The 13,059-nt window shown below is 40.9% G+C and overlaps 1 protein-coding gene across 4 annotated transcripts; it reads left to right on the top strand.

Annotated features, from left to right (window-relative positions):
- Positions 1-1,284: 1,284 nt before the first annotated feature.
- Positions 1,285-11,327, top strand: LOC141940595 (glutathione S-transferase 3). 4 transcript variants are annotated; one of them, XM_074861712.1, is made up of 7 exons: positions 1,285-1,332; positions 3,990-4,096; positions 5,867-5,918; positions 6,678-6,810; positions 8,554-8,695; positions 9,864-9,995; positions 10,539-11,327. In XM_074861712.1, the coding sequence occupies exons 2-7, from the start codon at positions 4,010-4,012 to the stop codon at positions 10,680-10,682; spliced, it is 690 nt and encodes a 229-aa protein (XP_074717813.1). In that variant the 5' UTR covers positions 1,285-1,332; positions 3,990-4,009; the 3' UTR covers positions 10,683-11,327. The 4 variants fall into 4 exon arrangements, with proteins under 4 accessions (XP_074717813.1, XP_074717812.1, XP_074717814.1 ...); XM_074861711.1 differs by lacking the exon at positions 1,285-1,332 and adding an exon at positions 2,088-2,118; XM_074861713.1 differs by lacking the exon at positions 1,285-1,332 and adding an exon at positions 3,145-3,163.
- Positions 11,328-13,059: the final 1,732 nt, after the last annotated feature.

Below are 13,059 nucleotides of genomic sequence, written 5' to 3'. Positions count from 1 at the left end.
TTTTTTTTAAATAAGCCTTACATTTGGTGCCTTGGTGGGGTACTGCCTCCTGGAAGTTGTGCTCTTTCTGCAGGTCCACTGGTCATGTGATTTGAGTCTAAGCATGTAATTTCTGCAATAATACTGTGAGCTTCATGTAAAGCTAATAGTTTTGTCCTTGGATTTCAACTCCTCAGAAAGTCTGAAACTGCAATACTGACTTAAAACAGAAGATGCATGACACCTTGAAGAAGGACAGGCAGTTGGATGAGATGATCATTGTAGGTCCCTTGCACCTCAAATTAGTCTAGTCTAGTCTATTGTAATTTGTTCTCTGTCTTGTGTCACTGCTCCTCAGCTTTCTCCCCTGCTTTCAAGGCAGTAGGAGCTGAAGACGTTTGGTACTTTACAAGCCCTGCCCTTTACCTAACTGTTCCAGTGGGCTTAAAATGGATTACATGGGTGATGAAGTAGGTGAAAAATACATTTAAGGTGCTGGATAGTAACTGGCATGTGTGTGAGGTGTCCTAGGAGCTGAAGGATTTGTAGGTAACTGGGGGATAGAAGTGGGAGAAGTGATAAACTGAGCAGGGCCTGTGGGGGTGGAAATAAAATTTAATTAGAGTTCCTCGCTGTGCATGTGCAGTGCTCACTGCAGTGTGAAGAAGATTATAATGCACAGTAAAAGGGAAGTGCACGGCTGCGAGTCACAAAACAATGGCAGACTGCCCCATGCAGTGCCTCACTTGGATGTGTCTGCAGTCTTGGAAGCTTGACTACCCTACGTTCTCCTACAAATGGACCTTGAGCTTGTTTGGAGGTTCTAGCAGGGGAGCGCAGCTACCGTATACCCTTGACCGATGAACGGTACGCCTCTATCGGGGAAGGTCGTCCTCTTCGACCGAGCGCGCAGCTTCGGGAGGGACGCACATGGAGCGGTGAGGGAGGAAGGGGACACCCGCCTAGCCAGCCAGATCAGCCGAATCAACCCTGGCGATCAATGGGGTGACAGATGTCGCAGCCAGATCGCCCTCACATCCAGAATAGAACGCTCCCCGCAGATCTATATAAAGGTCGGGATGCTTTGTCCTTTCCAAGTCATGACGATCTGCGGGGTGAGAAGCTCAGTAATATACACCACGGGATTATCCCGCTGAGAAGACAAAACGTTTCGAGCTAAAATAGTTTAAAGTCGTTAACGGTTTTGCGTTTTTTAAGTTACGTGATCCTCCCAGAAGCCTCTGCGAAATATGCAGAGTAGCAGCTTCTTATTGGCTGCTGTCCTGTCTGCTACCGCCGCGTAGCGCTGCGCCTGGGAACGGGGGGTGGTGCGTGCGGCCGCTGGCGGGACAGGTGGGTGCGTGCCGGCTCGGCTCGGCTCGGCTCGGCCCGGCCCGGCCCGGCTCGGCTCGGCTCGGTTCGGGTCCTCACGGGGCGGCAGCCAGCTGCGGGGGGGGACGGTGCCTGCGGCCTGTGGGGCTCTGCGGCGGGAAGCGCTGCTGCCTCGCTAGTTAAAAGCCGTGTATATATATTCGCTTGTCTCTATTTATTTCTTTTTAAAATTCTGTGTGAATAAGGTTGGTTTCTGTGATTTCTCTTTTCCTGTCACCACTCTGCTGTCCTCTGGCTTGCTTGGCTCTCCTGGTGTGGGGGGAGGAGGGGGGCTGTGCTGGGTTCAGGTTGGCGTTAGGTGTCTGGCCAGGAGATGACCTCCCTGGTCATGGGCTGCTTGCCCTGGGCCTAATGAGAAGTGCGTGCTCCCGCGTTCCTCATCTCTTCTGTGAGAGCTTGCTCTGTTCTGCTCTCGGCCTCCCAGTCCTCCTACACCACTATCAGCATAGTGACTCCCCATTTAATACCATGAACCACTCGTCATCTCTTGTCTGCGAGGAGCTTGTCACGAATGGAAGGGGCTGGAGTTGATGGCCCTGGAGACTACTGACTTTCCCCCCAGGTTCATGTTACATGATGCAGGGTAGAAAAGAGCAGCCGCTCTTGGGCTGGGGGCTGCTCAATGCAAGCAGTGAAAATCGTGTCCTGGAGTCTTGGATCTGCAGGACATGCCAGGCGCAGCTGGTCTCCTGGCCCTCTTCACCAATATTCTTCTGGTCTGTGTAGGAGCGATGACTCCTTGCACAGGTATTTATGTTCCTTCTTTCCCCCTGTTAGCCCAGGTGGCCTTTGTAAATCACAACAAGGGAGTAAATTCAGATCATTTTTTCCCAAAGTCCCTTTTGCTGTTGAGATATCAGGCTGAGGTGAATGGCCAGCAACCTACCTGTGATTGCAGCTCCTGGCTCTAAAGTGCCATTTTCCCTCTGGTGAGAAGAGCAGGGAAGCGAGAAGCTCTTTGCCCATCCCCAGGGTGCTCTCTCTCCATCAGATTTCAGTTCACAAATTGGACTTTCTCTTCCAATATTGCATGGCAGTCAGTCTTAGGAACCAGAATGCTATAGCTTGCTTCAAAGCTTGTTGATCCCCCTGTATTTACAAGACAGGTATCCACCATGTCTTTACCTTCCGTTTGCCTTTGCTGCATTGATGTGTGCTTGGCAACAGTGACATGTTGGCCTGCTAAGAGCATGTCTTAGGAGGGTGCACTGAAAAAAACTGACTCTTCTTTAATTTTTTAAACTTCAAGTTAAGAATCACCTTTGGCTTTTTTTTTTTTCTTCTGTGAATTTAGCTGTATTACAGGCAAATGTTTCATTCTGTTCTTTTATGTAGTTCACACTGATACTTTTCTTCAGTATTTTTTTCTGTTTTTCATGCACTATTATACTTATTAGCAGTATAGATACTATGCAGCAATGTTTTAGTTCCCAGTGACTTACCTAAGAAGAAATGGAGGCCCCTAAGCAGGCATGAAGGGCCAAATAGCCTGGATCATTTGAATTCCTGTGGTTAGATGCAGTCTCGTATTTTGTGTTCTATTTTCGTACTTGTTGGCTAACAAGAGGATTGCTTGCCTGCTCAGGGTCTTTCAAAGGTCTCTTTTCCCTCTGCTTGTGAAGGAGCTCTTGCAACATTGGGAACTGGAGGTTATTGTTCACATGCCAACAGCCTCTTTTCCAGGATTACTTGAGCTGTGGGTTGGAGCGACAAGAAATCTCCCTATAGAGGGAAGACAGCTCTCAGCTGCAGCAAGGAGTTGCTATTATGAAGTTCTGCATATGAAATGCCAGTATGATGAAATTTGATGCTCCTTTGGCTTATGGCTCTACAGTGGAATCCAATTCCTGCTGAGACCTGAACACTAGTCTTTTCAAAAAATAACAATTAATAGCCTTGTTTATGAAGCCATTCAAGAATTAAAATGCTGCTTGCAAAGCATGGTGTATTTGATCAACTGAAAAGTTTTGCTTAGCAACAGGGTTTATTAATAGAAAGAAATGCGACCAGAAGAAGGATAAGTAGTGCAACAGTCTGAATCTTTGTATTTTAATCTGGATTGTTACAGAAGAAACTGGTCATTCTTTTGAAGTTTCTACTGATTCTGGATCACATACTTACGCTGTGTCACCACAGCTAGAAAGAAAAGTGAAAAGCTTTGAAAATATGTTCCCGTACTTCACCTAACTATGCGTAGAATTAATATTTAGGTGCTTTTGGCATTCTTTGATATAAGGACTGACAGATTTGAAAAATCTGTCTACTGCCTCTTCTCCCCTTTGATTAAAACTGGCTTTCAGTGGTGATTGAGTAACTCTAGGGATAAAACTTACCTTTTCTAAAAGTTTTAAGGATTTTCTTAGTGGTAATTTTATTTTTTCTGTTTTCTCCCACTTAGCAACTTGATGCTTACTTTTCCTGAATTTCAAGGGAATGAAAAGACTATGAAATACTGTGACTTGACTGTGCAGCAGTAAAATCAAATCAGTTTAGACTGAAACTTTGCTGAAATGTTTGTCAAAAATTAACTTAAATATGAGCGACCTGTGAACTGTTATTCCATCTGCCATCAGATTTTTGTATTATTATTAACTTATTATCTTTTATAACTATTTTAGGTAACAGGAAGCTTGAAGTCATGGCTGGAAAACCAAAACTCTACTACTTTGATGGAAGAGGCAAGATGGAGTCAATACGCTGGTTGTTAGCTGCAGCTGGGGTTGAGGTTTGTTTTAGTGTTTTTAACTTTAAGCTGCACGTTGGTAAGCTTGTCTTTGAGAAATGACATCCCAAGACACAACAGTAAATTGGCATTGGCTATTCAGTATAATTAAACAGTCTTACTTTAGGCACACAAATATACAGCTTCAAGTTACATGTCTTGTGAGCCATGACACTGTAAACCAGTTTCCTGCTTAATGCAAGAATATGTAATGCTTAATTAAGCATTCAATTACTGACCCAGAGCTGTTGAGTGGGATGATAGATGTATTCCTGGCATTACAAGTATTATCTGTGCCAAGTAAAACAGCAATGAATTTACTTTCTCTAGTCCTTCTGTTTTCAGTTGGATGCTCACATACAGGTTTTTCTTTTATTTTTCACTCCACTGTCTGCATCCTCCATAATAAGCTATAGCATGAAATATATTTTGTCTTACTTGCATCATTTAGATGAGGCTTAACAGGGTGAAGTGAGCAAACTGACCCACGTGTGTAGGGAAATTAGAAATCTCAGAGGAGGAAGAAGAATATTTGGGTAAATCAGAGAAGCAAGGTATCACTTCAAAAATATATTTTTTTAATGGGATATAGTTTACTTATTCATTGCTATTTATCTTGGTGATAAACTGATAATTAAGTTTGAGGGCAGAAAGGACTAGTAGTTGCTCGAGGGTCCTCTTTTATATAGAGGACTATCACACTTCATATGGTTACCCCTATACTGAGTCAAGGAATACAGGTTTTTCCAAAAGACCACCAATCTATTTGAAGGCTTTACAGAAGTCACAACAGGCTGCTTCCCTGCATCGTTTGTTCTTATGTTTTAATTCCCTCTCTCTTTTCTTTTTTTTTTTTTTTCTAAATTTTTCATCAGCAGAAACTTGGGTTCTGAATTTTAGACTGATCACACTTGCTATGGTCAAACATTGGCACTGTATTAGCGTGCCTAATCTTCTGGAGTTTCCCTAGTGTAGCAAGTCTTAATTATTAACATAAGTAGCACAGGTGTTCTGAGAGATGTTGACTGAGGAAGGATCCTTGGGAGTGCATAGCTAGGCATCTAGGGATTGGCAAGCTCAATCGTTTTCTAGTCTCCATGGTCTGCACTGACTATAGACCTGTATGGCACATGCAAACATGTACATGTAGACATCTAACTTTGGTGTCTTAATCTTGAACTTAATTCCTCTGTAAGTAGTACTGATTGGACCAGCCATCCTCAACCACATTGACTATAACTATGTCATTCTGATCACAGTCAATTCTGTGTCTTTTTATTTCTCATCTAGTGAATGATTCATATTTAGGTGTCCTAAATATGCTTCTGTATTAAACTTCCTGGGGGCATGATACTTTTACATTATTTTGTAAAAGCTTTCTTTTAACTTTCTAAGAATTTGTTCCCGTCTAATCAAAATATCCCACAGAGAGCTTTTTTCCACATACCAGAAAGCATTTTAAGGACAGCCTAGTCTGCATTGTTGACTGTCTCACATTAAATTGCCTGTTCAATGCTAAACAAACCATCCTTACTCCAGTTCTTATTGCTTTTCTGCTAGGGTTGCCTTTAGCAGCATTTGTCAGATATAACAACAGTCCAAGAGGTTTTGGCAGTGCTTCTGCCCTTGATATTTTCTCCCTTAGAGCCATGTAGAGCCAATGGAAGGGACATGATGTATATTCTCTTCCTTTTATGATGCTTATAAAGTTTATCTGTTCTAGAAATGTGAAAAGACACTAATTTCCTCTTCTTGGTCATTCTCTTTTGTCAGTTTGAGGAAGAGTTTTTGGAAACTCGAGAGCAGTATGAGAAGCTCCTGCAAGGTGAGTCCATGTGAAACCTCAAGAGGAGTGTGATCAGACTTTACTTAGTCTCAGAGAAGATGTGGGAAGAGAAGACTTTAAGACTTTATGTGACTTTCTTTCCACACAGCAGAGAGGGGAGTAAAACTGAGAGCTGTGAACAGCTGCAGAGGCTGATTTTTTTCCCCCGTACGTGGACAGATGCAATTGAAAATTGCATGTCTTTCCAACTGGAAGAGTTTTCCAGGCCTCTGGGTTGTTCTGTTCTCTGTTTGTCTACATGTCCCACAAACTTACCCTGGGCTTCAGTAACTTGAAAAAATGTATCCTAAAACTTCACTGAATGTCCTGATTTAGCTTAAGATATGGGTTATAAGAGAAATTTGGGAAACTGACATTTGCTTCAACTGTGTTTTAAATAATGGACCAGAATTTTTGAAAATGTATTTAGAATTAGACACTTTGTACTCAGTTGATATGTTTAGTGTGATTGTCTCCACTGTACTTCAATTTCAGCATAAAAGCTGCTGTACACAGTCCTGACTGCAACTTCAGTGATTTTTTTTTTTTTAAAGCAAGGATGCTAATCCACAATGATAGTGTTCTGCAGTTTAATTTGTCTGCACCACTGTAATTTATGGTTTGCATAGAAGAACTCCAGTTTAATGTAATGACTACTCACAGCATGCTCGCCGTAAAAGTAACAATCTTCTGAAGACAGCAAGAAATCCAATGTGGAATTACTAGATCCAGTAGAATAATGTGTGGCTTTCCCCTTAGGTGGGTCCCTGATGTTTCAGCAAGTGCCCATGGTGGAGATCGATGGGATGAAGATGGTGCAGACCAGAGCCATCCTCAGCTACATAGCAGCAAAGTACAACCTCTATGGGAAGGACGTGAAGGAAAGAGCCCTGTACTGTAACAGTACTACTCTTTGTGAATTTGTTATAGTAGCTTAGATACATATAGAATTAACTGCATACTTCCATACCCAGAGAATCACCTGTGTGCCTCAGTGACACACAACTTGCACTGAGACTGGCAGGCCACAGTTAGATGCAAGCCAACTGATTCGATTATTTTTGCATAAAAATATGTGAGGCAGGGATTTATTGTGCTTTAGTAAGAGATTAACACAGCTTGACACAGATATTTGAGAGGTGACTGGCCTGTAAATGTTGACCTGCTTTTGTAAACAGAAATTTTTTTGTAAAGCGATGGTTAGTTTTTAACTTTTGGCTGCAAAATAAGATCTGTCATTGATGTTATCTGTGATTGCATGATGTTCCACAGCAAAGTGCATGGTTTAGGTCTTTGGGAGTTGGGGAAAGAACAGCTAAAAGCTGTTGAAAAACTTCTGGTTTCCTGTGAAATTAAATCCAGGTCTTCATGTTGTGTCTGTGTGAACGAGAAAAAAAATGTGATTGGGCTATCTCAAGATGTAGCATTTAAATGTCCATTTCCTATTGTTTTTCAAAAGAAGGAAAACTAAAGGTCAACTAGTAAAGCTTCTAACTTTAATAGATACTTTACAGTAAACTGCCATTAACCGGTGCAATTGAAAGAATTAGCTGAAGCAGATTCGGGGAAGTGACAAAAAGAATGAATATTCAGACAGGAGCCTCAGTCTTAGCTTATCAGGTTCTTTGTGTTGTTAATAAGTCATCATTTCCTGTAGCTTGCATTCCTTGCATACCCCTTCCTTCAAATAAAATTCTCTTCCATCGAGCTTTAGATTTAGCCCGGAGTCTATTCCTGCTGTTTTAGCAGCAAATATAAATGAAGTATATTTTTTGATTTGTTCTTGGGCAGGGGGAAGGAAGCATCAGTGTTTCAAGGAAGACTTGCTGTGATTCGCTCCAGGTTTAAGTGCTTTGGATAGCTGGTCTTGTACAGTGTGGAAGTGAAGTTTTGGAAGGCTGGATAGATGCAGGCGAGAAGCTGGCATACATTAAGGCTTGCAGGAATATCTGATAGCTTCTTACTGCACATAACATGTCTAATCCTTACAGAGGCTTTTTCAAGAAGCTGTTGCCTGACAACAAAAACTGCATTAAACCTTATTACACAGCAGGAACTCAAATCTCTTATGACACAGAATGGTTAGAAGACTTTGTTAGACGATTTTAGCAGATATTTTATTCATATTCTTGAGGACTTAATTAATTGAGTCTTGTCTACAGTACAAAACCTTCTGTCAGAGCTCTGGAAAAATGGACAAAAGGGATGATCTGAAGAACTGCTGTACTAATAATTTAGCTAGATGTGGAACCTGGTACACTTCAGATTTCACATTATTAACCTATTTGGTACCACTTGGACTTTGGATGAAATCCTGAAGGTGGGATATATCTGGACAGCTAAGCCAGTTGTGGTGCTGTGTGTTTCTTTGGTGATTCTGACGTGACCTCTAACACCAAAGTTAACCTTTTTTAACTTCTGTACAACCCTGTTTAATCCTGCACAGTGAGGCGAGTAAAGCCCAACAACACTACAAATATGAGGGAGACTCAGACTGTGACTATTTTTATAACTGCAAAAATAATTTTTATGAGGGGGGTGGGAAATTCAACTTTTACTGTCACAACACAAATCTAAGAAAACTGCTTATGAAGGTGCCTTCTTATTTAAGGTTTTTGTTTGCTTTGGTTTTAAGGATTGATATGTATGTTGGAGGAACTGATGACCTCATGGGCTTCATTTTGATGTTCCCATTCTTATCAGCTGAGGATAAAGAGAAACAACGTGCTGTTGTTGTTCAAAAGGCAACAAGCAGGTATTTCCCAGCATACGAAAAGGTACGTAGGAGGATCATTTCCTAACATTGTTCTAGAAGGATAATGTCCCCCTGCACTGCTGGGGGTGGAGGAGGTAGAGAAAATGGGGAGAGAAGTTGAGGCTGGGAAGATGGGAAGGGTGGGGGGAGGTGTTTTAAAATTTAGTTTTTATTTCTCATTATCCTACTCTGATCTGATTGGTAATAAACCAAACTAATTTCCTCAAGCTGAGTCTGTTTTGCCGTGACAGTAATTGGTGAATGTTCTCTCCCTGTCCTTATCTCTACCTACGAGCCTTCTGTTATATTTCCTCTCCCCTGTCCAGCTGAGGAGAGGAATGATAGAGCAGCTTTGGTGGGCACCTGGTGTCCAGCCAGGGTCAACCCACCACTGGAACTTGCATTGCAAAGGCAATGCCATTTTAGAATAGCTAATTGTCAGCTTTGTTTAACATTTCAAATACATCTATATGTTTTTTTAACCACAGTAATACACAGCTATCGCTGCTGTCTTCTAGTCTGAGTGGTCTGCTGCTTAAGCCATACTGGAATCTTGGTGTTTCTCTAACTGATCCTTTGAGAGATAGGACCCAAGAGGTGTTCTCAATGGAAATTAATACACACAGACAGGATCATCTGGCAGAAATAGCTGCTTTTCTGTTTTAAAGACTAAAGGGAAGACAGTTTCCCGCTTAAATACCAGCTCTCCTATAGATGGCTGCCAGGGTTCATTCTGCCCTAGATTCCACTTGTTGCATTCTAGCCCCAATGCTTTAGGCTGATCACTTCTCCTTTACATTCTCTGTTTTCCCATTGAAGCTGTAACTACATACAGAAAAATTCAAGATTTATTAGGCTGAAAAGGAGTGAATACCAAGGAGGTATCTAACCCTGTAGTCCAGTACATGGGGTTACCTAGAGCTATAGGAAGGAAGGATGGGTAAAAGAAACCCTGGGATTCTAGATTGCCACAGTGAGGACTGCTCATAGATATCCCGTAAAATGATCAGTGACTGCAGGCACTGGGCCCACATCCCCCATGCAATTAGTATCCCTAGTTGCATGGGAGAGAAAGGTGAAAGGAAGAGGAGACAGTAAGTATTGTCAAAGAAGATGTGCCTGTGCATTTTGAAAACATCAACCTCAGCTGGCTATTCACATCCGAACGTTTTCATTTATGACACTTCTAGGTTTTGAAAGACCATGGGCAGGACTTTCTTGTTGGCAACAATTTTAGCTGGGCAGATGTTCATCTTCTTGAAGCCATTTTAATGGTAGAAGAGAAGAAGTCAGATGTGCTCTCAGGCTTTCCTCAGTTACAGGTACCTTACACTAACAATACACTCATATGTCTGGAAATGTGATAAATGATATTTCAAAGTCTATTGTGTGTAGGTAATTCCACAAAACAAGAGCATTTGTTGCTCCTCTTTCACTATAGTCTTGCTCTTCTAGCTTTGGAAAGAACCTTGTAATATGTTTCATCTAGAGAATCTGTTATTTTCTGGAGTAACCCCTGTACAGATCTGAAGAAATCCACCCTCCCTTTTTTCTCTCCCCTCCCCAGTTCTGTGATACCTTTAAGCAGAAGATATTTGCTGGATCACAAGTAGTGATTTGAGTCAAGTACACATCTAAAACCACAGATAACTGTTTCCACTTCATCCCATATCAATACAAGACATATCAATATCCCCTATCAAGGTTGGAGTGAGGGGGAGTAAAATTCATCCATGGCTAAAAACTGTATTTCCTGTCTTGCCTCCACGTACTTGTTAAAGGATGTTACACAAATCAGTAAAATTGTTTCTTCTTGTGTTACTTTCTGTTCTTTAAATACCATGTATTTACTGTTTACCTTTTAGGCATTTAAAGCAAGGATAAGCAGTATCCCCACAATCAAGAAATTTCTAGAGCCAGGAAGCCAGAGAAAACCTGTTCCTGATGATAAATACGTGGAGACTGTGAGGAGAGTTCTCCACATGTATTATGACATAAAAGCGAATTAGTGTGCCTGGCTAAAACAACAGCTGTGCTCGGTCTGAGTGAACTATCAGATTGCACATGTGCAGAGAGAAGGTGAAGGGGTGTTCAAAAGGAGTTTCAATGGGCAGTATCTCGTGCTCTCTCATACAAAATACAGTAGGCGGGTATCTTTTATAACATTGTACTACTAGCCTGGGGTTTTTTTCTTCATTCTTCTTGAGATTTTTCTGGTAACTTTAAGCAAGTGAAATGGCAGCAAGCATGCTGTCCTCCTGGACACTTTTTGGAAGAGCAAAAAAGAAAGAAATGTGAGTTGCTGACTGACAGCTTCAGCATGTTCTGCTACTTCTGAGGACTTTCTTCTGAGATCCAGATCAGATTTTTGTATTATGATTTCTTCCAATTCAGACCTTTATTGTTTTTAATATCACCGTAGGCAAATGAAACAAGTGGTTTTTAAAAGAAAGTAGGAGGGAGATATTTCTCTTGCCAGTTCTATTGGACATCAGTGACTTCTCTGAAATGTCAGCATTGTGCCTTTACAACTAAGCTGCACTTTTCTTTTATTACTGAATTAGGAAACAAAATGACTGCCAAATGACTTTTTTTTTTTATGTAACTGCTGTATCTAGATGATCTGTTCTAATCAAATAAACTTTTTATTTTTATGTGGTCATGTTGTGTTGTGAATGAAAATTGGGGCCTGCAAACTTCATTTCTCCTTTTCTTGGAGGATAAATTCTTTATACTTGATGTGAAGGGGATCCTTGTTAACCCATATGCCTCATGCATGTAAATTGTGAAAGGCAGATTATCCCACCACAGATCGTTGCATAGTTTTATACCTTGCCTTGTGGACTTGTACCACCTAACTTGCACCTACTTTTCTTTGAGGTTGTAACATCTACTCCTAGGAAACTGCCTCCTCCCTCATTATCAGCCCTGAGTCACCATCTAATGAAGCTGATTTTACAGGCTCGTGTGGGCTTGTCATTAAAATTTTTCCCACCCCTATCCTTAGAAATTGCATTATTTTCAATTTTAAGCTTTTAAAGCAAGAGTAAGTAACATTGCCACAAATAAAAAGTTCCTCCAGCCAGGCAGTCAATGAAAGCCACCACCAGATGGAGAACCTGTAGCATTAAAAAACAGGTTTTTTGACCAGGAAATGAAGCCAGGTTCCATCTGCTGTAATTTTTCAACCACTTTTCCTACTTAAACCTTGATTTTTGTTCTCCTAGATTTGTACAATCTTGTACATGCAACATGAACAAATGAATCTCATGCTGAAAGCATCATTGGAGAGCAAGCCAAGTTACAGTTCATAGTTATATGTTATGTGGAAGAAAGGTAAATGTAGAGTTAGAACATTACTCATAAGTGTCTTTAAAACGCATACCTTTTATAATTTTGAACATGCTACCAAACAGTGAATAGTGTCTTAAAAGTGGGGTAGTATCCCGATCCAATGTCAGGAGAGGTTTTGACTTGCGGAAACAGACCCTACAACTCGAATAGAGTTATAAAGCAGGTATGTTTACTCCGATGCCAGGGTGCAAGGGGATTTCTCCACAAAGCTTGCACACCCACCGCACATTTTACCAAAAACTTATAGAGTATGGATATACATATTCATTGGATTACATAACACAAACATACATATGCATGAGTAAGGCTGGGTTAGTTCGAAAGGCTGGTGTCAGCAGTTTATGTTATCTTTGCACCTGTGCATTGCCTCCTAGGGGGGCGTCTTTGGGTTCTTTGGGAGGAAGGCTCGTAGTCTTTCTCACTTTGTACTTTTCCCCGGAGCATGCACAGATTCTCTCGGCCAATTTCTTGAATAACAAGAGTGTTTTTCAGCCAGTTTACTCATTCTATCTAAGAGAACCAATGGAACTTCTACCGTCCATATATGGCTATCTTTACTCATTACCAAGACCCAACTAGTTAGAGCACGTCTGTTTCCCAAGGACAAAAACATGATATTTTGCTGAACACTGCAGTTCTTGGTAGATTTTCACAGTAAACTGCTTTGTTTCAATGAACACAGTAGTCCTTGGTAAAATTCCACAGAACAGCCTGGGCAAGCAGGATTCTTAGCAAAATTCAAAAATACTATAAGTAATACTATAAGTTGCTATAAGTAAGTAAATAAGTTGCTAAGCAGTTTGCTATAAGTAAATAAGTCTCAAAACAAGTAATCATTTGTCTGTATCAAACAAAAAATGTTTTACAGAATGAGAGCTGATTTTAAATTTTTTCAAGTGACCAATTTTTATCTTTCTTTTATTGCAAAAAACCCCTTTTTTATGGGAAAAAAAACCCCAAATTGTTGTCCAGCTTTTAAATTAGTCAACATCAGACAAAAATAAGATTGAAATTTCTGCTTTACTTCTTTAT

This window comes from Strix uralensis, chromosome 3 (assembly GCF_047716275.1).
Source record: "Strix uralensis isolate ZFMK-TIS-50842 chromosome 3, bStrUra1, whole genome shotgun sequence".
Taxonomy (NCBI): domain Eukaryota; kingdom Metazoa; phylum Chordata; class Aves; order Strigiformes; family Strigidae; genus Strix; species Strix uralensis.
Note: the sequence above shows the minus strand (reverse complement) of the source record. Positions and strands in the feature narration are given on the sequence as shown.

Coding starts and splice junctions, on each gene's coding strand:
- LOC141940595 (XM_074861711.1), top strand. Junction 5,919..6,677: donor GTATGAGAAGCTCCTGCAAG/GTGAGTCCATGT, acceptor CTTTCCCCTTAG/GTGGGTCCCTGATGTTTCAG. Junction 9,996..10,538: donor CAGGCTTTCCTCAGTTACAG/GTACCTTACACT, acceptor TTTACCTTTTAG/GCATTTAAAGCAAGGATAAG.